Below are 26,872 nucleotides of genomic sequence, written 5' to 3' on the forward strand. Positions count from 1 at the left end.
TAAGGGGGTAGTATTAATACGGGGCACAGTGCAGGTATACATGTGACTATATGATGTATCATGTCTGGTAGTATTGGTGGTCCTGGTGGGTCAGTGCTGCTATTAGTGTTGGATATTACATGTTGTACATGAGATTTCCTTAGGATTTTGGTCCATCTCCGGATCCTCTATTGATGTGCATTGGGTTCTGGTCCACAGCTAGAAGGTGTCACCTGTGTTGTTGGTTGAGGGTTGCATGTCCTTCGAAGGTTCCTGGCCTCTACACGTCCCGTCCTCCATAGTGTGAGGTCTCTCCTCCCTGTGTGTAGGTGCTTCTAGCAGCCTCCGGGTGGCGCTCCCTATTTACGGGGGTGGGGACGGGGGGGTCACACCGAGGTCTTTTCAGCCTCACTAGGACAGAGATGACCTCATGAAGAAGCTGCTGATGTCACGTAGCAGAGATGCGCCCACCTCAGCCTCTGATAAACCCCGCCCACCTGACACATTACAGGCGGCTAACCCTCTAATTCCCTTTCTGGGTTAATTATAATGAGTGGAGCCGGAGCCGCCCAGGGAGGACACTCAGGACACTGAGGTGACTGTACATTGGAATCCCGACGTGTCCTGTCTGGGGTGTACTTACCTTCATGAGAGGTTTCCAGCATGAGATCACAACTCCAACAGATAACAGTCATGTGACACTGATGACATCACAACGCCGCAATATCCTCAGGTCTCAGACATAAGGTAAGAGCAGTCACGGTATGAAGCAGCGAGGCCGGAGGAGATAGAAGGGAGGTCATCAGTGAGGCCGGAGGAGATAGAGGGGAGGTCATCAGTGAGGCCGGAGGAGATAGAGGAGGTCATCAGTGAGGCCGGAGGAGATAGAGGGAAGGTCATCAGTGAGGCCGGAGGAGATAGAGGGGAGGTCATCAGTGAGGCCGGAGGAGATAGAGGGAAGGTCATCAGTGAGGCCGGAGGAGATAGAGGGGAGGTCATCAGTGAGGCCGGAGGAGATAGAGGGGAGGTCATCAGTGAGGCCGGAGGAGATAGAGGGGAGGTCATCAGTGAGGCCGGAGGAGATAGAGGGGAGGTCATCAGTGAGGCCGGAGGAGATAGAGGGGAGGTCATCAGTGAGGCCGGAGGAGATAGAGGGGAGGTCATCAGTGAGGCCGGAGGAGATAGAGGGAAGGTCATCAGTGAGGCCGGAGGAGATAGAGGGGAGGTCATCAGTGAGGCCGGAGGAGATAGAGGGAAGGTCATCAGTGAGGCCGGAGGAGATAGAGGGGAGGTCATCAGTGAGGCCGGAGGAGATAGAGGGGAGGTCATCAGTGAGGCCGGAGGAGATAGAGGGGAGGTCATCAGTGAGGCTGGAGGAGATAGAGGGGAGGTCATCAGTGAGGCCGGAGGAGATAGAGGGGAGGTCATCAGTGAGGCCGGAGGAGATAGAGGGGAGGTCATCAGTGAGGCTGGAGGAGATAGAGGGGAGGTCATCAGTGAGGCCGGAGGAGATAGAGGGGAGGTCATCAGTGAGGCCGGAGGAGACAGAGGAGAGGTCATCAGTGAGGCCGGAGGAGATAGAGGGGAGGTCATCAGTGAGGCCGGAGGAGATAGAGGGGAGGTCATCAGTGAGGCCGGAGGAGACAGAGGAGAGGTCATCAGTGAGGCCGGAGGAGATAGAGGAGAGGTCGTCAGTGAGGCCGGAGGAGACAGAGGAGAGGTCGTCAGTGAGGCCGGAGGAGATAGAGGGGAGGTCGTCAGTGAGGCCGGAGGAGATAGAGGGGAGGTCCTCAGTGAGGCCGGAGGAGATAGAGGGGAGGTCGTCAGTGAGGCCGGAGGAGATAGAGGGGAGGTCGTCAGTGAGGCCGGAGGAGATAGAGGGGAGGTCCTCAGTGAGGCCGGAGGAGATAGAGGGGAGGTCATCAGTGAGGCCGGAGGAGATAGAGGGGAGGTCCTCAGTGAGGCCGGAGGAGATAGAGGGGAGGGGTCGTCAGTGAGGCCGGAGGAGATAGAGGGGAGGGGTCGTCAGTGAGGTCGGAGGAGACAGAGGAGAGGTCGTCAGTGAGGCCGGAGGAGACAGAGGAGAGGTCGTCAGTGAGGCCGGAGGAGACAGAGGAGAGGTCGTCAGTGAGGCCGGAGGAGACAGAGGAGAGGTCGTCAGTGAGGCCGGAGGAGATAGAGGAGAGGTCGTCAGTGAGGCCGGAGGAGACAGAGGAGAGGTCGTCAGTGAGGCCGGAGGAGACAGAGGAGAGGTCGTCAGTGAGGCCGGAGGAGATAGAGGAGAGGTCGTCAGTGAGGCCGGAGGAGATAGAGGAGAGGTCGTCAGTGAGGCCGGAGGAGACAGAGGGGAGGTCGTCAGTGAGGCCGGAGGAGACAGAGGGGAGGTCGTCAGTGAGGCCGGAGGAGATAGAGGGGAGGTCCTCAGTGAGGCCGGAGGAGATAGAGGGGAGGTCCTCAGTGAGGCCGGAGGAGATAGAGGGGAGGTCCTCAGTGAGGCCGGAGGAGATAGAGGGGAGGTCATCAGTGAGGCCGGAGGAGATAGAGGGGAGGGGTCGTCAGTGAGGCCGGAGGAGATAGAGGGGAGGGGTCGTCAGTGAGGCCGGAGGAGACAGAGGAGAGGTCGTCAGTGAGGCCGGAGGAGACAGAGGAGAGGTCGTCAGTGAGGCCGGAGGAGACAGAGGAGAGGTCGTCAGTGAGGCCGGAGGAGACAGAGGAGAGGTCGTCAGTGAGGCCGGAGGAGACAGAGGAGAGGTCGTCAGTGAGGCCGGAGGAGACAGAGGAGAGGTCGTCAGTGAGGCCGGAGGAGACAGAGGAGAGGTCGTCAGTGAGGCCGGAGGAGATAGAGGAGAGGTCGTCAGTGAGGCCGGAGGAGACAGAGGAGAGGTCGTCAGTGAGGCCGGAGGAGACAGAGGGGAGGTCGTCAGTGAGGCCGGAGGAGATAGAGGGGAGGTCCTCAGTGAGGCCGGAGGAGATAGAGGGGAGGTCATCAGTGAGGCCGGAGGAGATAGAGGGGAGGTCCTCAGTGAGGCCGGAGGAGATAGAGGGGAGGGGTCATCAGTGAGGCCGGAGGAGATAGAGGGGAGGGGTCATCAGTGAGGTCGGAGGAGATAGAGGGGAGGTCCTCAGTGAGGCCGGAGGAGATAGAGGGGAGGTCCTCAGTGAGGCCGGAGGAGATAGAGGAGAGGTTGTCAGTGAGGCCGGAGGAGATAGAGGGGAGGTCGTCAGTGAGGCCGGAGGAGATAGAGGAGAGGTCGTCAGTGAGGCCGGAGGAGATAGAGGGGAGGTCGTCAGTGAGGCCGGAGGAGATAGAGGGGAGGTCGTCAGTGAGGCCGGAGGAGATAGAGGGGAGGTCGTCAGTGAGGCCGGAGGAGATAGAGGAGACGTCGTCAGTGAGGCCGGAGGAGACAGAGGAGAGGTCGTCAGTGAGGCCGGAGGAGACAGAGGAGAGGTCGTCAGTGAGGCCGGAGGAGACAGAGGAGAGGTCGTCAGTGAGGCCGGAGGAGACAGAGGAGAGGTCGTCAGTGAGGCCGGAGGAGACAGAGGGGAGGTCGTCAGTGAGGCCGGAGGAGATAGAGGGGAGGTCCTCAGTGAGGCCGGAGGAGATAGAGGGGAGGTCATCAGTGAGGCCGGAGGAGATAGAGGGGAGGTCCTCAGTGAGGCCGGAGGAGATAGAGGGGAGGGGTCATCAGTGAGGCCGGAGGAGATAGAGGGGAGGGGTCATCAGTGAGGTCGGAGGAGATAGAGGGGAGGTCCTCAGTGAGGCCGGAGGAGATAGAGGGGAGGTCCTCAGTGAGGCCGGAGGAGATAGAGGAGAGGTTGTCAGTGAGGCCGGAGGAGATAGAGGGGAGGTCGTCAGTGAGGCCGGAGGAGATAGAGGAGAGGTCGTCAGTGAGGCCGGAGGAGATAGAGGGGAGGTCGTCAGTGAGGCCGGAGGAGATAGAGGGGAGGTCGTCAGTGAGGCCGGAGGAGATAGAGGGGAGGTCGTCAGTGAGGCCGGAGGAGACAGAGGAGAGGTCGTCAGTGAGGCCGGAGGAGACAGAGGGGAGGTCGTCAGTGAGGCCGGAGGAGATAGAGGGCAAGTCCTCAGTGAGGCCGGAGGAGAGGTCGTCAGTGAGGCCGGAGGAGAGGTCATCAGTGAGGCCGGAGGAGATAGAGGGGAGGGGTCATCAGTGAGGCCGGAGGAGATAGAGGAGAGGTCGTCAGTGAGGCCGGAGGAGATAGAGGGGAGGGGTCATCAGTGAGGCCGGAGGAGATAGAGGGGAGGTCATCAGTGAGGCCGGAGGAGATAGAGGGGAGGTCCTCAGTGAGGTCAGAGGTAAGAGGGGGGGTCATTGGTTAACGATAGATTCTGGAACATCAGAGCCTTGGACTGCACAGGAGATGGAGACGACAGGTTGTACTATTACCTTCTCCCGATATCGAGGGCTTGTTCTTCCAGTTCCTTCGGTCCACATCTGACAGGTCACAGTCTGAGGAAGGGGAGGGGTCGCACATTTTTGGTCATTTGGGTTTCCTTAGGACTTCCATTGATCGGGGCTTCCATTCTCCACCTTCATGTGGAGGGAGTGAAGGTTCGGTGTCCTGTGTATAGAGCACGGGTGCCTGAGGCGGCGCACTCAGCCCTCTCTCTGTGGGCACCCAGACCACCACCCCAGAATAAACCCCAAGAACCTTCCTACAATGATGGATGAATTCTCCCTCCTTTCATCTGCGTTGGGGTCTTTAGGAGGCTGAAGGACTGAAAGTTGTCGAAGAACAAGGAGAAATAAGTTGCTGCGCTGGCACTTTGCAGTAAGTGGCTTTTGGTTGCAGTTTGGGCACTGAGGCTCTAGAAGGTTCGCCATCACTGCCATAGGGTAAACGGCTGATAACAGGAAACAACAGATGCATTCTGTCCTGTTAACTCAGCATTACCACTATACAGACTGGGATCAGAGGTCACCCTCATGACCCCGGCACCTGACTCAGCTGGTTATAGGTCCAGTACACCCGGCATCAGGACCCTACAACATGGCCGAGCCCTCTCCATGACTGTGGCTGATAACAGCGAGGAGGGGCCTATACACCAGCAAACTGGATTAATCCTTTGACTATGCTGAGTCTCAATATGTAACAGAAACAATCCATTGACGTAGTACAGCAGCCTCCCCCCTGCATTGTGCAGCATCACCTCCTTCAAGGGTCTAAATGTTCCCTTTAAATTTTGGCTCATGGCAATGGAGGGGCCGCTCATGGTTTCAGTTCACCGAGGGACACAGATAAAATACCAACTCAGTTCTTTGTCAAACCAGAATTCAACAACAATGCAGGATCTGTACCTGGTGGCAGGAAAGGCTGGGGCAGGGCTGGCCATGGCAGAGCTTCCTCACACCTGAAGCTGTGCTACTGGTGGGGCTGGACGAGGTTATTGAAGACCATGCTCCCCCCCCCCCCCACACACCAGACCTAGAACCTTTAAGTTCTCATATATAGAAGGTGCCGATTGCCCAGCAGCCTGTCTACCACCAGCTGACACCAGGAATAGCACATGGACCCGTTTCCCTCCATATAAACATGGCACTGGCTGTATACAGGTTACACTAGTAGGGGGGGGCATTTCCCCTAGGACCTGCCCTGGAGTAAGGTAACTACACCTGCTTGTAGATGGTGCTCGGCTATAGGCAGCCGTCACCAGGTCTCGGCTATAGGCAGCCGTCACCAGGTCTCGGCTATAGGCAGCCGTCACCAGGTCTCGGCTATAGGCAGCCGTCACCAGGTCTCGGCTATAGGCAGCCGTCACCAGGTCTCGGCTATAGGCAGCCGTCACCAGGTCTCGGCTATAGGCAGCCGTCACCAGGTCTCGGCTATAGGCAGCCGTCACCAGGTCGCGGCTATAGGCAGCCGTCACCAAGTAGCGGCTATAGGCAGCCGTCACCAAGTCACCAAGTAGCGGCTATAGGCAGCCGTCACCAAGTCACCAAGTAGCGGCTATAGGCAGCCGTCACCAAGTCACCAGGTAGCGGCTATAGGCAGCCGGCACCAAGTCACCAGGTAGCGGCTATAGGCAGCCGGCACCAAGTCACCAGGTAGCGGCTATAGGCAGCCGGCACCAAGTCACCAGGTAGCGGCTATAGGCAGCCGGCACCAAGTCACCAGGTAGCGGCTATAGGCAGCCGGCACCAAGTCACCAGGTAGCGGCTATAGGCAGCCGGCACCAAGTCACCAGGTAGCGGCTATAGGCAGCCGGCACCAAGTCACCAGGTAGCGGCTATAGGCAGCCGGCACCAAGTCACCAGGTAGCGGCTATAGGCAGCCGGCACCAAGTCACCAGGTAGCGGCTATAGGCAGCCGGCACCAAGTCACCAGGTAGCGGCTATAGGCAGCCGGCACCAAGTCACCAGGTAGCGGCTATAGGCAGCCGGCACCAAGTCACCAGGTAGCGGCTATAGGCAGCCGGCACCAAGTCACCAGGTAGCGGCTATAGGCAGCCGGCACCAAGTCACCAGGTAGCGGCTATAGGCAGCCGGCACCAAGTCACCAGGTAGCGGCTATAGGCAGCCGGCACCAAGTCACCAGGTAGCGGCTATAGGCAGCCGGCACCAAGTCACCAGGTAGCGGCTATAGGCAGCCGGCACCAAGTCACCAGGTAGCGGCTATAGGCAGCCGGCACCAAGTCACCAGGTAGCGGCTATAGGCAGCCGGCACCAAGTCACCAGGTAGCGGCTATAGGCAGCCGGCACCAAGTCACCAGGTAGCGGCTATAGGCAGCCGGCACCAAGTCACCAGGTAGCGGCTATAGGCAGCCGGCACCAAGTCACCAGGTAGCGGCTATAGGCAGCCGGCACCAAGTCACCAGGTAGCGGCTATAGCTCGGCACCAAGTCACCAGGTAGCGGCTATAGGCAGCCGGCACCAAGTCACCAGGTAGCGGCTATAGCTCGGCACCAAGTCACCAGGTAGCGGCCATAGCTCGGCACCAAGTCACCAGGTAGCGGCTATAGCTCGGCACCAAGTCACCAGGTAGCGGCTATAGCTCGGCACCAAGTCACCAGGTAGCGGCTATAGCTCGGCACCAAGTCACCAGGTAGCGGCTATAGCTCGGCACCAAGTCACCACCAGAACTGTTCTAGAGGGTGACACAGGCCTGAATGTGACAAGTCTTAGCCTCTGGGAGGCCCCAGGGAACCCCATGACATCACAATTGCCCCCCAGGTGTAGGCAACTCTGCAGCTTATTCCATTCACTGACTGAATGCAGAGATCCTAAACATGAAGACAAGCAGAACCCCCCACCCCTTGTGTTACCCATTTCCCACCAAAAACAGCACCAAGAGGAGAATGGGGGGGGGGGGGGGGGGTAATGGGTCCAGGGAGGGGTCAACCAGGGAGGGGAAAATAAGATACAAAGTAAATTGCAAAAAACAGGCTTTTATTTAATAAATACTATACAGAAAAGCAAATAAAAAGTTACAATTTTTGGGTTTTGGAAAAATTTGTTAAAATTTTTTTTAAATCTCCGAATTGAGTTCCAATTTTTTGGGTGTGGGTTGGGGGGGTTTGGTCCACTGATTTGGTGGGAAAGTATCGGGGGAGGAGGAGGATTAGTGTTGACTGGAAGAAGACACGATACAAGTCTTTACGGCCACAATAACCTCAAAATAACATTTATTGGAAACAAAAAGAATAGAAATCATGGCATATCACAGGGGTGGGGGGCGCCGCTGAGTGCCGCTCCCCAGGGGGGGGGGCTGTTTTTTGTATTTTCCGTTATACACTTTTTTTCTGGTTTTCTCTTTTTCTGCCCCCGCGGGGGTCTAGATCAGGTCGGCCACGTTCATGGGCATCTCCTCGATGGTCGTGTTGTAAAAAGTCTCAATGTCCTTTAGCGTGCGCTTGTCTTCCTCCGTCACCATGTTGATGGCGACTCCTTTCCTACCGAAACGTCCTCCGCGTCCGATCCTGCGGGAGAGAGGTGGGAGGTGAGCGAGGGAAGGTCCGGAGCGGGGGGGGGGGGGGGGGGGGGGGGGTCACGTGTCGGCCATGACATAGTGGCGAGAAGCTACAGGAGCGGTGGTCGCCGTGGAGCATGGTCCTTGTATCTGCCACGTGGCTACGTTCATACCTCGGCATGGCGGCCGGGCAGAGAGGGAATACACGTGGCCCCGCGCTGGGGTGCGACTTACCTGTGAATGTAGTTCTCTCTGTTGGTGGGGAGGTCATAGTTAATGACCAGGGAAACCTGCTGCACATCAATACCACGAGCCTGAGGGAGGAGAGGACACGGGGTCAGAGGGCAATCACTGCGCAGCACCACAGGGGGGGGGGTTAGTACATGCACAAGGGGCTCAGATAGTAATGGTGAGATCACGCCTCCCAGAATCCTCTGCTGCAGACTGTTCTGCCCCGCAGGACGCAGGGTAGAGAGCCGCAGCAGACAGATCCCGGGATCAGATGACACGCATGGGATATCATCATCTGTGGCACATAGTGGGACCCCCATGGGACCCCCGCACTGGACACTCACCAGGAGATCTGTAGTGATGAGCACGCGGCTGGAGCCGGACCTGAACTCCCTCATGATGACGTCTCTTTCTTTTTGGTCCATGTCCCCGTGCTGCGGAGGAAGCGGAGAGCATTAGTATGTGCCACGTATATGTACCACGTGTGTAGCGTGTCCCCATAGCATGAACCAGGCGTCAGTCACAGGACACTGCGCTGGGATGAATATGGGGGGATCCTCTGCCCCCGTCAGATTAGGATTATCGCCACTAGACGACTCCTGCCCAGTGACAGGGGGCGGCCGGGCGGCACAGGACTCACCAGCGCAGACACGGTGAAGTCACGAGCGTGCATCTTCTCCGTCAGCCAGTCCACCTTCCGGCGGGTGTTGATGAAGATGACGGCCTGTGTGATGGTGAGCGTCTCGTACAAGTCACATAACGTGTCCAGCTTCCACTCCTGCAGAGAGAAGAGACGTCAGATACAGGCGCAGGGCGCAGAGAGAAGAGGCGTCAGATACGGGCGCAGAGAGAAGAGACGTCAGATACGGGCGCAGAGAGAAGAGACGTCAGATACAGGCGCAGAGAGAAGAGACGTCAGATACAGGCGCAGAGAGAAGAGACGTCAGATACAGGCGCAGAGAGAAGAGACGTCAGATACAGGCGCAGAGAGAAGAGACGTCAGATACAGGCGCAGAGAGAAGAGACGTCAGATACAGGCGCAGAGAGAAGAGACGTCAGATACAGGCGCAGAGAGAAGAGACGTCAGATACAGGCGCAGAGAGAAGAGACGTCAGATACAGGCGCAGAGAGAAGAGACGTCAGATACAGGCGCAGAGAGAAGAGACGTCAGATACAGGCGCAGAGAGAAGAGACGTCAGATACAGGCGCAGAGAGAAGAGACGTCAGATACAGGCGCAGAGAGAAGAGACGTCAGATACAGGCGCAGAGAGAAGAGACGTCAGATACAGGCGCAGAGAGAAGAGACGTCAGATACAGGCGCAGAGAGAAGAGACGTCAGATACAGGCGCAGAGAGAAGAGACGTCAGATACAAGCGCAGGGCGCAGAGAACGTCTGTCCCCACAGCATGAACCAGGCACAGACACGGGGGGCTGCGCTGGGATGAATGTGGGGCTCAATCCTCTGCCCCCATCAGATTAAGGTAACTCATCACTAGACGACGAGTCCTTGCCCAGTGACGGGGGCGGCCGCACTATCACCGCGCACTTACCTCACGCTCCACATTGACGTAGAACTGTCGGATACCCTCCAGGGTAAGCTCCTCCTTCTTGACCAGGATACGGATGGGGTCCCTCATGAACTTCTTTGTCACCTCTAGTACATCGGCAGGCATGGTAGCCGATAGCAGCACCACCTGGGAGAGGAGCCACAAGTTAGGTCTGGCAGACATGACACAACGATCCTGGCAGCAGACACAATGTTCTCAGATAGTAATGGTGAGATCACGCTTCCCAGAATCCTCTGCTGCAGACTGTTCTACACCGCAGGACGCAGGGCAGAGCGCCGCAGCAGACAGACGCAGGGATCAGATGACACGCATGGGATATCATCAGAGAACTGACAGCTCAGCAGGGGGCACCCATGACTCCCACTCACCCAGAGGGCACCCCAGCACCCCTCCCAGCGTCCCCCCTCCACTCACCCAGAGGGCACCCCAGCACCCCTCCCGGCGTCCCCCCTCCACTCACCTGGGCATTGCTGCTCAGCTTCTGGAAAATGTCGTAGATCTGATCCTTGAACCCTCGACTTAACATCTCGTCGGCCTCGTCCAGCACAAACATCTTGATGTATTTGGCAGCTGTAAAGAAAACGAGGTTAAACTCCTGAAGAACTACAAAGCCCAGAAGTCCCAGAGGGGGGGGGGGGTGTCCCCACAGCATGAACCAGGCGGCAGTCACAGGCGGCTGCGCTGGGATGAATATGGGGCTCGCTCTGCCCTGTCAGGTATTCGGTCACACATCACATGATGTGCCCCTGCTGAACCGTCAGGGGGTGCACGGGTGTCCCACCCCAATACTTACAGAGGTAACGTCTGTTCAGCATGTCAAAGACTCTGCCGGGGGTCCCCACCACGATGTGCGGGGCTTCTGACTGCAGCTTCTGCACCTCGGCCCGGACATTGGTGCCCCCGATGCAGGCGTGGCAGGAGGCGCCCATGTAGTCACCCAGAGCCATCACCACCTTCTGGATCTGGAGAGAAGACACAGGTCAGTACCAGAGACCCAGGCCACAGGCCGCACCCACACCCAGGGACACCTACCTGCTGTGCCAGCTCTCTGGTGGGTGCCAGCACCAGGGCCTGTGTCGCCTTCATGTCCAGCTCAATCTGCTGCAGGATGGAAATGGCAAATGTGGCCGTTTTCCCAGTGCCCGACTGAGCCTGAGCGATGACATCGTAACCTGCGGAGAGAGGAGGTCACATGATCACCCGGGGGTCCGCACACTATACAGGGGTCTACACTACAATACATGAGCCAGAGGAGAGAGGAGGGTCAGTCACATGATCAGCCGGGGGTCCACACACTGTATACAGGGGTCTACACTACAATACATGAGCCAGAGGAGAGAGGAGGGTCAGTCACATGATCAGCCGGGGGTCCGCACACTGTATACAGGGGTCTACACTACAATACATGAGCCAGAGGAGAGAGGAGGGTCAGTCACATGATCAGCCGGGGGTCCGCACACTGTATACAGGGGTCTACACTACAATACATGAGCCAGAGGAGAGAGGAGGGTCAGTCACATGATCAGCCGGGGGTCCGCACACTATGTACAGGGGTCTACACTACTATACATGAGAGGAGGGTCAGTCACATGATCAGCCGGGGGTCCGCACACTATGTACAGGGGTCTACACTACAATACATGAGCCAGAGGAGAGAGGAGGGTCAGTCACATGATCACCCGGGGGTCCGCACACTATGTACAGGGGTCTACACTACAATACATGAGAGAGGAGGGTCAGTCACAGGAGCACCCGGGGGTCCGCACACTATGTACAGGGGTCTACACTACATGAGCCTGAGGGTCAGTCACAGGAGCACCCGGGGGTCCGCACACTATGTACAGGGGTCTACACTACAATACATGAGAGGAGGGTCAGTCACAGGAGCACCCGGGGGTCCGCACTCCATATACAAGGGTCTACACTACAATACATGAGAGGAGGGTCAGTCACAGGAGCACCCGGGGGTCCGCACACTATGTACAGGGGTCTACACTACATGAGCCTGAGGGTCAGTCACAGGAGCACCCGGGGGTCCGCACTCCATATACAAGGGTCTACACTACAATACATGAGAGGAGGGTCAGTCACAGGAGCACCCGGGGGTCCGCACACTATGTACAGGGGTCTACACTACAATACATGAGAGGAGGGTCAGTCACAGGAGCACCCGGGGGTCCGCACACTATGTACAGGGGTCTACACTACATGAGCCTGAGGGTCAGTCACAGGAGCACCCGGGGGTCCGCACTCCATATACAAGGGTCTACACTACAATACATGAGAGGAGGGTCAGTCACAGGAGCACCCGGGGGTCCGCACACTATGTACAGGGGTCTACACTACATGAGCCTGAGGGTCAGTCACAGGAGCACCCGGGGGTCCGCACACTATGTACAGGGGTCTACACTACAATACATGAGCCCGAGTGTCAGTCACAGGAGCACCCGGGGGTCCACACACTGTATACAGGGGTCTACACTACAATACATGAGCCTGAGGGTCAGTCACAGGAGCACCCGGGGGTCCGCACTCCATATACAAGGGTCTACACTACAATACATGAGCCTGAGGGTCAGTCACAGGAGCACCCGGGGGTCCGCACACTATGTACAGGGGTCTACACTACAATACATGAGAGGAGGGTCAGTCACATGATCACCCGGGGTCTGCACTACTTGAGCCTGAGCATGGAGGGTCTCAGTGGACAGATCTCCCGTGTAGCCCCCCGGGGCGGCCCCCCTGCACTTACCCTTGATACAAGGTAGAATTGCTCGCTGCTGGATTGCAGACGGTTTCTCGAAACCATAGGCGTAGATTCCTCTGAGAAGAGACTCCGAGAGGTTCATGTCGTCAAAGCTGTCCACCACCTCGTTCCAGTTACTCTGCGGGGGAGGGGAGAGGGTTACACGGGGGTCCCAGCACTCAGGGGGGGCACAGGACAGGGGGCCGGCCACTTACCTCAATGATGCCATCAGGCTCCATGCCCTCGGGCCCATTGTCTCTTGGTCTGCAAGAAATCAGAGAGAAGTTACAAACCGATCAGCGACTACCAGGGGGAGCCACCTACCGCACATCACAGGTAGGTACTGGGGGGGCCACCTACCACACATCACAGGTAAGTACTGGGGGGAGCCACCTACCACACATCACAGGTAAGTACTGGGGGGGGGTCACAGCTCAGCCTGGAGGGGGCGCCACCTCCCACAAAGGTAGGTACTGGGGTCACTACACAGGAGCAGCTACAGCCCAAGCCATAAAACACAAGCCCCACATCCTGGAGGGGGCAGCAGCAGGGGTAACATCACAGGTAGGTACTAGGGGGGTCACAGCTCAGCCTGGAGGGGGCAGCAGCAGGGGTAACATCACAGGTAGGTACTAGGGGGGGGTCACAGCTCAGCCTGGAGGGGGCAGCAGCAGGGGTAACATCACAGGTAGGTACTAGGGGGGGGGGTCACAGCTCAGCCTGGAGGGGGCAGCAGCAGGGGTAACATCACAGGTAGGTACTAGGGGGGTCACAGCTCAGCCTGGAGGGGGCAGCAGCAGGGGTAACATCACAGGTAGGTACTAGGGGGGTCACAGCTCAGCCTGGAGGGGGCAGCAGCAGGGGTAACATCACAGGTAGGTACTGGGGTCACAGCCTGGAGGGGGCAGCAGCAGGGGTAACATCACAGGTAGGTACTAGGGGGGTCACAGCTCAGCCTGGAGGGGGCAGCAGCAGGGGTAACATCACAGGTAGGTACTAGGGGGGGTCACAGCTCAGCCTGGAGGGGGCAGCAGCAGGGGTAACATCACAGGTAGGTACTAGGGGGGTCACAGCTCAGCCTGGAGGGGGCAGCAGCAGGGGTAACATCACAGGTAGGTACTAGGGGGGTCACAGCTCAGCCTGGAGGGGGCAGCAGCAGGGGTAACATCACAGGTAGGTACTGGGGGCACAGCCTGGAGGGGGCGCCACCTCCCACACATCACAGGTAGGTACTGGGGGCACAGCCTGGAGGGGGCGCCACCTCCCACACATCACAGGTAGGTACTGGGGGCACAGCCTGGAGGGGGCGCCACCTCCCACACATCACAGGTAGGTACTGGGGGCACAGCCTGGAGGGGGCAGCAGCAGGGGTAACATCACAGGTAGGTACTGGAGGGGGCACCACCTCCCACACATCACAGGTAGGTACTGGAGGGGGCACCACCTCCCACACATCACAGGTAGGTACTGGGGGCACAGCCTGGAGGGGGCAGCAGCAGGGGTAACATCACAGGTAGGTACTGGAGGGGGCACCACCTCCCACACATCACAGGTAGGTACTGGAGGGGGCACCACCTCCCACACATCACAGGTAGGTACTGGGGGCACAGCCTGGAGGGGGCGCCACCTCCCACACATCACAGGTAGGTACTGGGGGCACAGCCTGGAGGGGGCGCCATGGCTCAGAGGCCGCTCTGCAGGGAGGGGGTCACACTGCAGCACAGATAAGGACACGTACTACAGGGAGAGGACGGGGTTAACCAGGCAGATCACATGTCAGGGAGGAGGAGGATTACAGGCCCCTCCCCCACCCCCCAATACAGGACATTACACAGGGGCCACAGTATATACCCCCTATACATATATACATTACATAGTGCCCACTGTATACCCCACACAGTATATACCCCCTATACATATATACATTACATAGTGCCCACTGTATACCCCACACAGTATATAGAATCACCTATAGATACACACATTACACCATGCCCCCACAAGTCAGTATACAGCGCCCACTATACATATACACATTACATAGTGCCCACTGTATACACCCATGTGTCGGCATACAGCGCCCACTATACATATACACATTACATAGTGCCCCCTATACACCCATGTGTCGGCATACAGCGCCCACTATACATATACACATTACATAGTGCCCCCTATACACCCATGTGTCGGCATACAGCGCCCACTATACATATACACATTACATAGTGCCCCCTATACACCCATGTGTCGGCATACAGCGCCCCCTATAGGCTCCTCATACCCCGGGAGGTGTAATCCCCGCTTCGTGTTACCCCCGGGGCAGTGCCCCCCCTTCTCTATCAGCCCCGGGGGCCCCCATCCCCCTCTCCTCCCCCCGGGCGGGGGCCACGTGCGGCGCCGGAAGTGGCGGCCATCTTAGAGGGAAGCTCCCGGGCTGCGGAGCGGCCGCCATCTTGTCTCCTGCCGCCCCCGTCCTCTCCTCGGCTCCCGGCCACGTGCAGCCCCGGCACGGCCTCTTCGCTCCCCCGAGCACCGGGCGGTATCATGCGGTGACCGGGGACACGTGGTGCAGGTGGGGGCCGGGGGAGCCGCGGGTGAAGCCCCGGACACAGAGGCCGCGCACAGGCTCCGCCATCCGTGTACAGCGCGGGGGATAAGTCACCGCACCGAGCGGGGGAAGGGCCGCGGCCCGGGATCGCACTCACCGGTTGTCGTAGCTCGCAGACATTCTTCAGAGCGGAAGCTTTCCCGAAGCCGGCGAGCGCCTTATATATACTGTCCTGCTGTCCCCGCCCAGCGGCGCTCTCATTGGCTGACTCAGAAAGTACAGCTGAGGGAGGAGCGACCGGCTTTACGCTAATTGGTTGCGGTGAGTGTCCGTCAACCAAGAGCGAACCGGCTCGAAGAACTATTGGTCTCTGCTTGGTGAAGCTCCGCCTCTACTTGCGACAGAATTTTCCTCTTGGGCTCCGCCCTATTGCACCACCTCCAATTCCTCCGCGTCGCCGTTCATTGGCTAATAACGGCACGTGACCTGGCCCCGCTGCCACGAACCCGCCAAGCAGCTCGCTTCCTTACTGGTCGGCCCTGACGTCGCTCAGGATATCGTGGCTTACTATTGGTTACCGCAGCCGTCATTCCCACAGGACTAGTATGTGATTCGCTAGAGCGGCGGCGACGACTCCCACCCAGGGGCCCCTCCAGGAAGTGATGTTGTGTCTGGTTCCTCACAGATAATGTGGTCCCGGCCCCGGCCCTCCCCATGACTGACCAACAGAAAACCGCAGCGTTTTACTGCATCAGCGAAGTGAACGAGACAAAAACCGCGTCCACAATGAGAAATCCCCTCACAGTCCTCCAGGGGCTCCGGGCAAAGAGGCTACAACTGCCCCAGTCACTGTGTCACCCCCAACAACTGCCCCAGTCACTGTGTCACCCCCAACAACTGCCCCAGTCACTGTGTCACCCCCAACAACTGCCCCAGTCACTGTGTCACCCCCAACAACTGCCCCAGTCACTGTGTCACCCCCAACAACTGCCCCAGTCACTGTGTCACCCCCAACAACTGCCCCAGTCACTGTGTCACCCCCAACAACTGCCCCAGTCACTGTGTCACCCCCAACAACTGCCCCAGTCACTGTGTCACCCCCAACAACTGCCCCAGTCACTGTGTCACCCCCAACAACTGCCCCAGTCACTGTGTCACCCCCAACAACTGCCCCAGTCACTGTGTCACCCCCAACAACTGCCCCAGTCACTGTGTCACCCCCAACAACTGCCCCAGTCACTGTGTCACCCCCCAACAACTGCCCCAGTCACTGTGTCACCCCCAACAACTGCCCCAGTCACTGTGTCACCCCCAACAACTGCCCCAGTCACTGTGTCACCCCCCAACAACTGCCCCAGTCACTGTGTCACCCCCAACAACTGCCCCAGTCACTGTGTCACCCCCAACAACTGCCCCAGTCACTGTGTCACCCCCAACAACTGCCCCAGTCACTGTGTCACCCTCAACAACTGCCCCAGTCACTGTGTCACCCCCCAACAACTGCCCCAGTCACTGTGTCACCCCCAACAACTGCCCCAGTCACTGTGTCACCCCCAACAACTGCCCCAGTCACTGTGTCACCCCCAACAACTGCCCCAGTCACTGTGTCACCCCCAACAACTGCCCCAGTCACTGTGTCACCCCCCAACAACTGCCCCAGTCACTGTGTCACCCCCAACAACTGCCCCAATAACTGTCACCCCCAACAACTGCCCCAGTCACTGTGTCACCCCCAACAACTGCCCCAGTCACTGTGTCACCCCCAACAACTGCCCCAGTCACTGTGTCACCCCCAACAACTGCCCCAGTCACTGTGTCACCCCCAACAACTGCCCCAGTCACTGTGTCACCCCCAACAACTGCCCCAGTCACTGTGTCACCCCCAACAACTGCCCCAGTCACTGTGTTACCCCCAACAACTGCCCCAATAACTGTGTCACCCCCAACAACTGCCCCAGTCACTGTGTCACCCCCAACAACTGCCCCAGTCCTTGTGTTACCCCCAACAACTGCCCCAGTCACTGTGTCACCCCCAACAACTGCCCCAGTCACTGTGTCACCCCCAACAACTGCCCCAGTCACTGTGTTACCCCCAACAACTGCCCCAATAACTGTGTCACCCCCAACAACTGCCCCAATAACTGTGTCACCCCCAACAACTGCCCCAGTCACTGTGTTACCCCCAACAACTGCCCCAATAACTGTGTCACCCCCAACAACTGCCCCAGTCACTGTGTCACCCCCAACAACTGCCCCAGTCACTGTGTTACCCCCAACAACTGCCCCAATAACTGTGTCACCCCCAACAACTGCCCCAGTCACTGTGTCACCCCCAACAACTGCCCCAGTCACTGTGTTACCCCCAACAACTGCCCCAATAACTGTGTCACCCCCAACAACTGCCCCAATAACTGTGTCACCCCCAACAACTGCCCCAGTCACTGTGTCACCCCCAACAACTGCCCCAGTCACCGTGTCACCCCCAACAACTGCCCCAGTCACCGTGTCACCCCCAACAACTGCCCCAGTCACCGTGTCACCCCCAACAACTGCCCCAGTCACCGTGTCACCCCCAACAACTGCCCCAGTCACTGTGTCACCCCCAACAACTGCCCCAGTCACTGTGTCACCCCCAACAACTGCCCCAGTCACTGTGTTACCCCCAACAACTGCCCCAATAACTGTGTCACCCCCAACAACTGCCCCAATAACTGTGTCACCCCCAACAACTGCCCCAGTCACTGTGTTACCCCCAACAACTGCCCCAATAACTGTGTCACCCCCAACAACTGCCCCAGTCACTGTGTCACCCCCAACAACTGCCCCAGTCACTGTGTTACCCCCAACAACTGCCCCAATAACTGTGTCACCCCCAACAACTGCCCCAGTCACTGTGTCACCCCCAACAACTGCCCCAGTCACTGTGTTACCCCCAACAACTGCCCCAATAACTGTGTCACCCCCAACAACTGCCCCAATAACTGTGTCACCCCCAACAACTGCCCCAGTCACTGTGTCACCCCCAACAACTGCCCCAGTCACTGTGTCACCCCCAACAACTGCCCCAGTCACCGTGTCACCCCCAACAACTGCCCCAGTCACCGTGTCACCCCCAACAACTGCCCCAGTCACCGTGTCACCCCCAACAACTGCCCCAGTCACTGTGTCACCCCCAACAACTGCCCCAGTCACTGTGTCACCCCCAACAACTGCCCCAGTCACTGTGTCACCCCCAACAACTGCCCCAGTCACTGTGTCACCCCCAACAACTGCCCCAGTCACTGTGTCACCCCCAACAACTGCCCCAGTCACTGTGTCACCCCCAACAACTGCCCCAGTCACTGTGTCACCCCCAACAACTGCCCCAGTCACTGTGTCACCCCCAACAACTGCCCCAGTCACTGTGTCACCCCCAACAACTGCCCCAGTCACCGTGTCACCCCCAACAACTGCCCCAGTCACTGTGTCACCCCCAACAACTGCCCCAGTCACTGTGTCACCCCCAACAACTGCCCCAGTCACTGTGTCACCCCCAACAACTGCCCCAGTCACTGTGTCACCCCCAACAACTGCCCCAGTCACTGTGTTACCCCCAACAACTGCCCCAATAACTGTGTCACCCCCAACAACTGCCCCAGTCACTGTGTCACCCCCAACAACTGCCCCAGTCACTGTGTCACCCCCAACAACTGCCCCAGTCACTGTGTCACCCCCAACAACTGCCCCAGTCACTGTGTCACCCCCAACAACTGCCCCAATAACTGTGTCACCCCCAACAACTGCCCCAGTCACTGTGTCACCCCCAACAACTGCCCCAGTCACTGTGTCACCCCCAACAACTGCCCCAGTCACTGTGTCACCCCCAACAACTGCCCCAATCACTGTGTCACCCCCAACAACTGCCCCAGTCACTGTGTCACCCCCAACAACTGCCCCAGTCACTGTGTCACCCCCAGTCATTGGGGCAACTGCCCCAGTCACTGTGTCACCCCAAAAACTGCCCCACTCACCGTGTCACCCCCAACAACTGCCCCAATCACTGTCACCCCCAACAACTGCCCCAATAACTGTGTCACCCCCAACAACTGCCCCAGTCACTGTGTCACCCCCAACAACTGCCCCAGTCACTGTGTCACCCCCAACAACTGCCCCACTCACTGACTCCCAACAACTGCCCCAGTCACTGTCACCCCCAACAACTGCCCCAGTCACTGTGTCACCCCCAACAACTGCCCCAGTCACTGTGTCACCCCCAACAACTGCCCCAGTCACTGTGTCACCCCCAACAACTGCCCCAGTCACCGTGTCACCCCCAACAACTGCCCCAGTCACTGTGTCACCCCCAACAACTGCCCCAGTCACTGTGTCACCCCCAACAACTGCCCCAGTCACTGTGTCACCCCCAACAACTGCCCCAGTCACTGTGTCACCCCCAACAACTGCCCCAGTCACTGTGTTACCCCCAACAACTGCCCCAATAACTGTGTCACCCCCAACAACTGCCCCAGTCACTGTGTCACCCCCAACAACTGCCCCAGTCACTGTGTCACCCCCAACAACTGCCCCAGTCACTGTGTCACCCCCAACAACTGCCCCAGTCACTGTGTCACCCCCAACAACTGCCCCAATAACTGTGTCACCCCCAACAACTGCCCCAGTCACTGTGTCACCCCCAACAACTGCCCCAGTCACTGTGTCACCCCCAACAACTGCCCCAGTCACTGTGTCACCCCCAACAACTGCCCCAATCACTGTGTCACCCCCAACAACTGCCCCAGTCACTGTGTCACCCCCAACAACTGCCCCAGTCACTGTGTCACCCCCAGTCATTGGGGCAACTGCCCCAGTCACTGTGTCACCCCAAAAACTGCCCCACTCACCGTGTCACCCCCAACAACTGCCCCAATCACTGTCACCCCCAACAACTGCCCCAATAACTGTGTCACCCCCAACAACTGCCCCAGTCACTGTGTCACCCCCAACAACTGCCCCAGTCACTGTGTCACCCCCAACAACTGCCCCACTCACTGACTCCCAACAACTGCCCCAGTCACTGTCACCCCCAACAACTGCCCCAGTCACTGTGTCACCCCCAACAACTGCCCCAGTCACTGTGTCACCCCCAACAACTGCCCCAGTCACTGTGTCACCCCCAACAACTGCCCCAGTCACCGTGTCACCCCCAACAACTGCCCCAGTCACTGTGTCACCCCCAACAACTGCCCCAGTCACTGTGTCACCCCCAACAACTGCCCCAGTCACTGTGTCACCCCCAACAACTGCCCCAGTCACTGTGTCACCCCCAACAACTGCCCCAGTCACTGTGTTACCCCCAACAACTGCCCCAATAACTGTGTCACCCCCAACAACTGCCCCAGTCACTGTGTCACCCCCAACAACTGCCCCAGTCACTGTGTCACCCCCAACAACTGCCCCAGTCACTGTGTCACCCCCAACAACTGCCCCAGTCACTGTGTCACCCCCAACAACTGCCCCAATAACTGTGTCACCCCCAACAACTGCCCCAGTCACTGTGTCACCCCCAACAACTGCCCCAGTCACTGTGTCACCCCCAACAACTGCCCCAGTCACTGTGTCACCCCCAACAACTGCCCCAATCACTGTGTCACCCCCAACAACTGCCCCAGTCACTGTGTCACCCCCAACAACTGCCCCAGTCACTGTGTCACCCCCAACAACTGCCCCAATCACTGTCACCCCCAACAACTGCCCCAGTCACTGTGTCACCCCCAACAACTGCCCCAGTCACTGTGTCACCCCCAACAACTGCCCCAGTCACTGTGTCACCCCCAACAACTGCCCCAGTCACTGTGTCACCCCCAGTCATTGGGGCAACTGCCCCAGTCACTGTGTCACCCCAAAAACTGCCCCACTCACCGTGTCACCCCCAACAACTGCCCCAATCACTGTCACCCCCAACAACTGCCCCAATAACTGTGTCACCCCCAACAACTGCCCCAGTCACTGTGTCACCCCCAACAACTGCCCCAGTCACTGTGTCACCCCCAACAACTGCCCCACTCACTGACTCCCAACAACTGCCCCAGTCACTGTCACCCCCAACAACTGCCCCAGTCACTGTGTCACCCCCAACAACTGCCCCAGTCACTGTCACCCCCAACAACTGCCCCAGTCACTGTCACCCCCAACAACTGCCCCAGTCACTGTGTCACCCCCAACAACTGCCCCAGTCACTGTGTCACCCCCAACAACTGCCCCAGTCACCGTGTTACCCCCAACAACTGCCCCAGTCTCTGTCACCCCAAACACTGGAGGAAACACTTGGGACCTGCTTCAGGATCGGAGCCATTGACGAGGTGTAAAGTGAAACCACAAGCTGCATCGTATCAACAATGAGACATTAGCAGGTGAAGGGCCCGGGCCTGGGGGCCCCTGAGAGGAAGGAGAAGGTCTCAGAGAGCCACACAAAGGGACATTGACATGTATATAGGGGGAGGAGGGCGCAGGTATTCGGGATTAGCACCTGTAAGGTCCTCGCTATTCATATTGGGCCTTGATTGCATTTCGATGCGTTTGCATACAACAAGGTGTAAAAGATGGCGGCCCCTCGCCTGCCCCTGATTACACATGAAAGGCCCCGGGGGTGAGAGGGGGGCGGCTTATCTATCCACCGGAGCCTGATCATTCACAAACAGGGGTTGTGCCAAAACAAATAATTAAGGATGGACCCCCCCCCCCCACTGGACAGAGGATTTCCCAGAATCTCAAAATGCCCAAACTAAAGGGTCACAAGTTATAGGGGCAAGAAAAGTCCAGAGAATGGGGTCCCAGATCAGTGCCATGAGGAGCCTCCACTATCCTCCAGGGCTCGTGCTGTGCCAGGGGCGGCCGGGCAGGTGGAATGACCCAGAAAGGACACGGTTTGGGGAGGCTTATCCTTAGGCCGGGCCTTACCCCCAATAACTGTGGCACACAAGGTGTTAATTGTGACCTTTTCGATGCCAAATTGCACAAAAAAAGCAAGACATTATTCTGGGCCGTTTCCTCTTCCAGGAAGGGGCTGGAGGGGATTTGCACCAAAAATTTGCAACTTTTTAAAAAATTTGCAACTTTTTAAAAAAATTTGCACTTCGTGAATGTGGATTCACACGATAAGTTCTGGGTAATCGGCTGAAGCAGAGCAGAGGGTGCGACAATCCGAAAACTGAGGCCCCCCCCCTCCTGGAGTGTGAGAGGTCACGGCTCGGGAACCGGAAGTCACGTTACTAAAGATGGTTTTATGTAGCAAAAACATTCCAACATTTATTGTGAGACCTAAAAAACCACAGATTTCTCCGGGTCAATAAGCGATACCAAAATGATAGGGCGTTTTTTATGTCCTTACGGCCGGCGGTGCACGTGGCGTTTTGAACCCGTTTTTGGGCCGTTTTTAAGGAGTCCGTTAAGAAACGCACGTGGTTCTGACCAGTTTTAATTAAGATAATTGGTAAAACCCGTCAAAAACGGGTGCGTTTTTTTTACGGACTGCTTAAAAACGGGTTCAAAACGCCCCGTGCGCCGCCGGCCTAAGGACCCGTCTCGTCTTCACCTTTAAGGAGCGATCTTTCCGATTTTCCCGCGTCACGAGATGCAGTTATAACTTTCAGACAGTTTTTTTTTTCACGTTGCGTTGCACTTCACGTTGATGTGATATTTTAGTTGACTTTTTTTTTGCACTTATATTTTTGAAAGAATGGAAATTTTGTAAAAAAAATTTTAAAAAAATTTGGCAATTTTTTTCGTTTTTAAATGTTATACTCTCCATACAGCAAAGTGGTTGCTAATTAAAATGAACCCTTTGTCGGCTTTACGTTGACATAACTTTTTTTAATGTTATTTTATCACACGTTACGGTCCGGGCAGCGATTTTTCCACATTTTTAAGTAGGTTTTAGATTCAAGTGTTTTTTTTTAGAGGACGAATCATCTTCAAAAGGATTTTCAAAGTTCTAATTATTAGAAACTCCCCAGAAATTGTCCAATTTTTTTACAACTTCTCCCCCTCAAACCGTTGAGAAAAGTCCTCGCTAAGTCCTGTTAACCCTTTCAGCTTCTCACAGGAATAATAACAAAATGGACGTTCAATTTGGAATTTTTTAATTTTGACAATAAATTGATTTTCTCCTAAAAATTTCCCCGTCCCTGCAGGAAAAAATGAGAAAACACTCATGGCCGCAGCGGGGGCAGAACACAGTGACCCCCCCCCCCCTATTTATAGAAAGTAATTACTTTGTCTCGTGCAAGAGAAAATATTCAAAAACTCAGAAGACCCGTGCTTTAACCCCTAAATTTTTATTTTTAGAATGGGTTAGAGAAGTACCCCCCCCCCCCCCCCCCCCCGTTACCCAGTTTCTCCCGATTGCAGTTAAGGTTCAATAACAAACTTTATTGATTGCTGCAGTGAGTTACGTGATATCGCACGCCAGACAAAGCTTTGGGTCATAGGTCAGAGGTTATTGAGATACGACCTAGGAAGCGGAATAGGGAAGGTTTGGAGAAGATATAACAGGAGACGGGGGAGCAGATCCATCTTAAGAACGGTGATCCGCCCATGATCAGGGACGTTGTGTCCGTTTCTCTCGGTCTCCGCCAATAGTCGGCAGCATGGGCTGGTGGTGTGGGCAGAGATCCGTGCTCCTAGATAACGTATGGATCCGGTAGCCCGTCGCTAGGAGCCATCGCTTGTTCCGTTACGGGCAGAGTGACATTAAAGAGTTTGTGTATTGGCTTTACGCTCAGCGCTCCATAGAGGTGACATTCCTTTAGTATATCGTCCACAAATAAGGACGGGTTACAGTGTTTCTCCCCCACCGTGAGGCCACGGACATCTTAAGGCGTCTGCCAAGGGTTCCATCAGGTATCGGAGGGGGATAAGGGGCCACCAGTCGCTTTCCCTTCGTGGTGAGAAGTGGATCTGATAGCGTGGCAGTGTCTCGGACTAGAGTTGTCGGGTCACGGTAAAGCGCGAGGATGGCCGGCAGGAATCCCGGAGCACTGCTGCTAAGAACTCCCATCTCCCCATGACAAAAGCCTTCTCCGAAGTCCCCACGTGTACTTAATGGTTTCCCGGGTTTGGGCAAAACCGTGATCGTTAGTTGTAGGGATTGAGCCAGTGCCATTGGCTGCTCCATTGAATACCTGCAGGAGCATGAGCATGATGTCCTCTCCAAAGAACCGCGCTGTGAACCCATCTGGACCACCAGGGCTCTTTCCGGATTTCAAGTCCTTTTAACCTCCTGCTCTGTGAAGTCCTGGTCCAGAGATACAGAGGTGTCCCTGGTGCTATGGACTTAGGCCCGTACTTTGACAGATACTCCTCAATTTTCCCAGATTTGGGTCGCGGTAGATGTTGTGTGTTGGGGTCTACATTATATAAACGTTTGTAAGAGTTCCGGAACTCATCAGCTATTCCCTGTGGCGAGTGTGTGACGCTGTGGAGGGGATAGAGGGAAGATGTGTGCGTGGGGCCTATGGATGTAGCACCCGTGCCAGCCACGTGCCACATTTACACGCACACTGAATCCTTGGATCTAGGATCGCTAATATCTCACCTCGGAGAGTTCTGCTTTGATGGGATCGGATGGAGAGGATTTGTTGTCAGATCCGAGACGCTCCAGTTTGGCGAGTAACGGTTTGAGTTTGTGTGTACGAGCTTTTTTAACCCCCTTAAGGACGCAGTTTTTTTTCGCTAATTTCTCGCTCTCCACCTTCCAAAATCCATAACTTTTTCGCGCTGATACCACATTTATAGGTTTTATGGCGTTTTAATACATTTAACCCCTTAATGGGCCCTTTTTCGTTTTTGCATTTTCATTTTTCACTCCCGACCTTCAAAAATCTGTAACTTTTTTATTTTTCCATGTAAAGAGCTGTGTTTGGGCTTGTTTTCTGCGTAACACATTGCACTTCATAGTGACGGTATTTATTATTCCATGCCGTGTACTGGGAAGCGGGAAAAAAAATTCAGAATGCAGTGAAAATGATGAAAAAACGCATTTGCGCCGTTTTCTTGTGGGCTTGGATTTTACAGCTTTCACTGAGCGCCCCAAATCACATGTCTATTTTAATCTTTGGTTCGGTACGATCACGAGGATATCAAATTTGTACAGGTTTTATAATGTTTTCATACATTTAAAAAAATTAAAACCTTCTGTACAAAAAAAAAAATTCTTCATTTTGCCGTGTTCTGGCACTAATAACTTTTTCATACTTCAGTGCACGGAGCTGCGGGTGGGGCCATTTTTTGCGGCTTTTGATGACGTTTTTAATGCTTTCATTTTGAGGACTGTAAAGGGCTTTCGACCACTTTTTATAGAATTTTTTATATTTTTCAAAATGGCAAAAAAATGACTTTGGGCACCAATTTCCATTACGGGGTTAAATGCTGGGAAAAATCTCTAATATATTTTGATAGATCGGACATTTTGGGACGGGATGATACCTAAAGTGTTTATGATTTTTACTGTTTATTTATATTTATATCAGTTCTAGGGAAAGGGGGGGGGATTTAAACTTTTCCTTTTTTTTACTATTTTTTAATTTTTTAATTTTTTTTATTTTTACCATTATTTTAGATCCTCCAGGGTAATTTAACCCTGCATGGTTTGATTGCTAATACTATATACTCCAATACTACTGCATTGCAGTATATAGCTATTTTACTATGATTTTTAATAGCCTGCCCTCTGCTGGCTATTAGAAATCATTGCACCTGGCAAACCCACGAGTCTCAATGAGACTCTAGGCTGCCATAGCAACCGATCGCCGCCCTCCGATGACGTTCCAGGGGGCAGTGATCGGACATCCAAGATGGCGGTGCCCATGTAAAGGTAAGTTAACTGCCGCGATCGGTGCCAGCACTGACCGTGGCAGTGACAGCGGGTGTTGGCTGTATTATGCAGCCGTCACCCGCTGTGTATGGGGATAGCTCAGCTCGTGAGCGCTCTCCATACACCCCTTGCCGCGCGAGGACGATATAGTTCGTCCTCGGTCGGCAAGGTGTTAAACGAATGTGTACAAAAAAGAAAAAAAAATGTTTTCCATCTTCTGGCGCTAATAACTTTTTCATACTGGGGGAGCTGGGAGCTGGGGGAGGGGTCATTTTTTGCAGAATGAGGCGACGTTTTCATTGCTGCCGTTTTGAGGTCTGTGCGACATTTTGATAATTTTTTATTCCATTTTTTATGTGATGTAAAAAGGTGTAAAAGTCGCATTTCGGACATTTGGGCGCCATTTCCCGCCTCGGAGGTCACCGCCGCCCGTAACCGTTTTTATATTTTGATAGATCGGGCATTTTGGGACGCGGCGATACCTGATGTGTCTGTGATTTTTACTGTTTATTATGTTTTATATCCGTTCTAGGGAAAGGGGGTGATTTGAATTTTTAATATTTTATTAAATTTTTTTATTTTTTAAACTTTTTTTTTCTTTTTTTTCACTATTTCTGAGCCCCTCCAGGGTACATTAACCCTAGATGGTCAGATCGCTCCTACCATATACTGCAATACTCCTGTATAATACTACTGTACTGCACTATATGGCATTTTTGCAGGACGCGCCGGTGACTTTGGCGGCGGCAACGGACTGGTTAATAGCCGCGATCGGTGCAAGCACCGACCGTGGTTATTAGCGGTGGGGGGTTGCTGCAATATGCAATAATCCCTACCTCTGTATGAAGAAGCCTCAGCCCGGGAGCCCTCTTCATACAGTCCCTGCATCTCTGCACCATTGAGCTACGGCGCAGAGCGTTAAGGGGTTAAAGGCGCGAGCCATGGGACATCAGGACACCCCTAATATCACCTTTTAATGTTGAGTTTTGGATAGAGTGATCTGTAAGGAATGGCTGTAACAC

The 26,872-nt window shown here is 55.7% G+C and overlaps 1 protein-coding gene and 2 non-coding genes across 3 annotated transcripts; all 3 read right to left on the bottom strand.

Moving 5' to 3' along the window:
* Nucleotides 1–7,364: 7,364 nt before the first annotated feature.
* LOC140108732 (eukaryotic initiation factor 4A-I) lies at nt 7,365–15,268 on the bottom strand. The gene is made up of 11 exons (XM_072131924.1): nt 15,159–15,268; nt 12,666–12,714; nt 12,457–12,589; nt 10,737–10,876; nt 10,498–10,666; nt 10,165–10,274; nt 9,687–9,830; nt 8,777–8,914; nt 8,481–8,570; nt 8,140–8,219; nt 7,365–7,915 (listed from the first exon to the last, which is right to left on the bottom strand). Exons 1-11 carry the CDS (start codon nt 15,179–15,181, stop codon nt 7,771–7,773), a joined length of 1,221 nt encoding a protein of 406 aa, XP_071988025.1. The 5' UTR covers nt 15,182–15,268; the 3' UTR covers nt 7,365–7,770.
* On the bottom strand, nt 8,300–8,432 carry LOC140108742 (small nucleolar RNA SNORD10). The gene has a single exon (XR_011851228.1). It is a non-coding gene; the product is annotated as a small nucleolar RNA SNORD10 (small nucleolar RNA).
* On the bottom strand, nt 9,896–10,034 carry LOC140108741 (small nucleolar RNA SNORD10). Its single transcript, XR_011851227.1, has one exon. It is a non-coding gene; the product is annotated as a small nucleolar RNA SNORD10 (small nucleolar RNA).
* Nucleotides 15,269–26,872: the final 11,604 nt, after the last annotated feature.

This window comes from Engystomops pustulosus, unplaced genomic scaffold (assembly GCF_040894005.1).
Source record: "Engystomops pustulosus unplaced genomic scaffold, aEngPut4.maternal MAT_SCAFFOLD_176, whole genome shotgun sequence".
Taxonomy (NCBI): domain Eukaryota; kingdom Metazoa; phylum Chordata; class Amphibia; order Anura; family Leptodactylidae; genus Engystomops; species Engystomops pustulosus.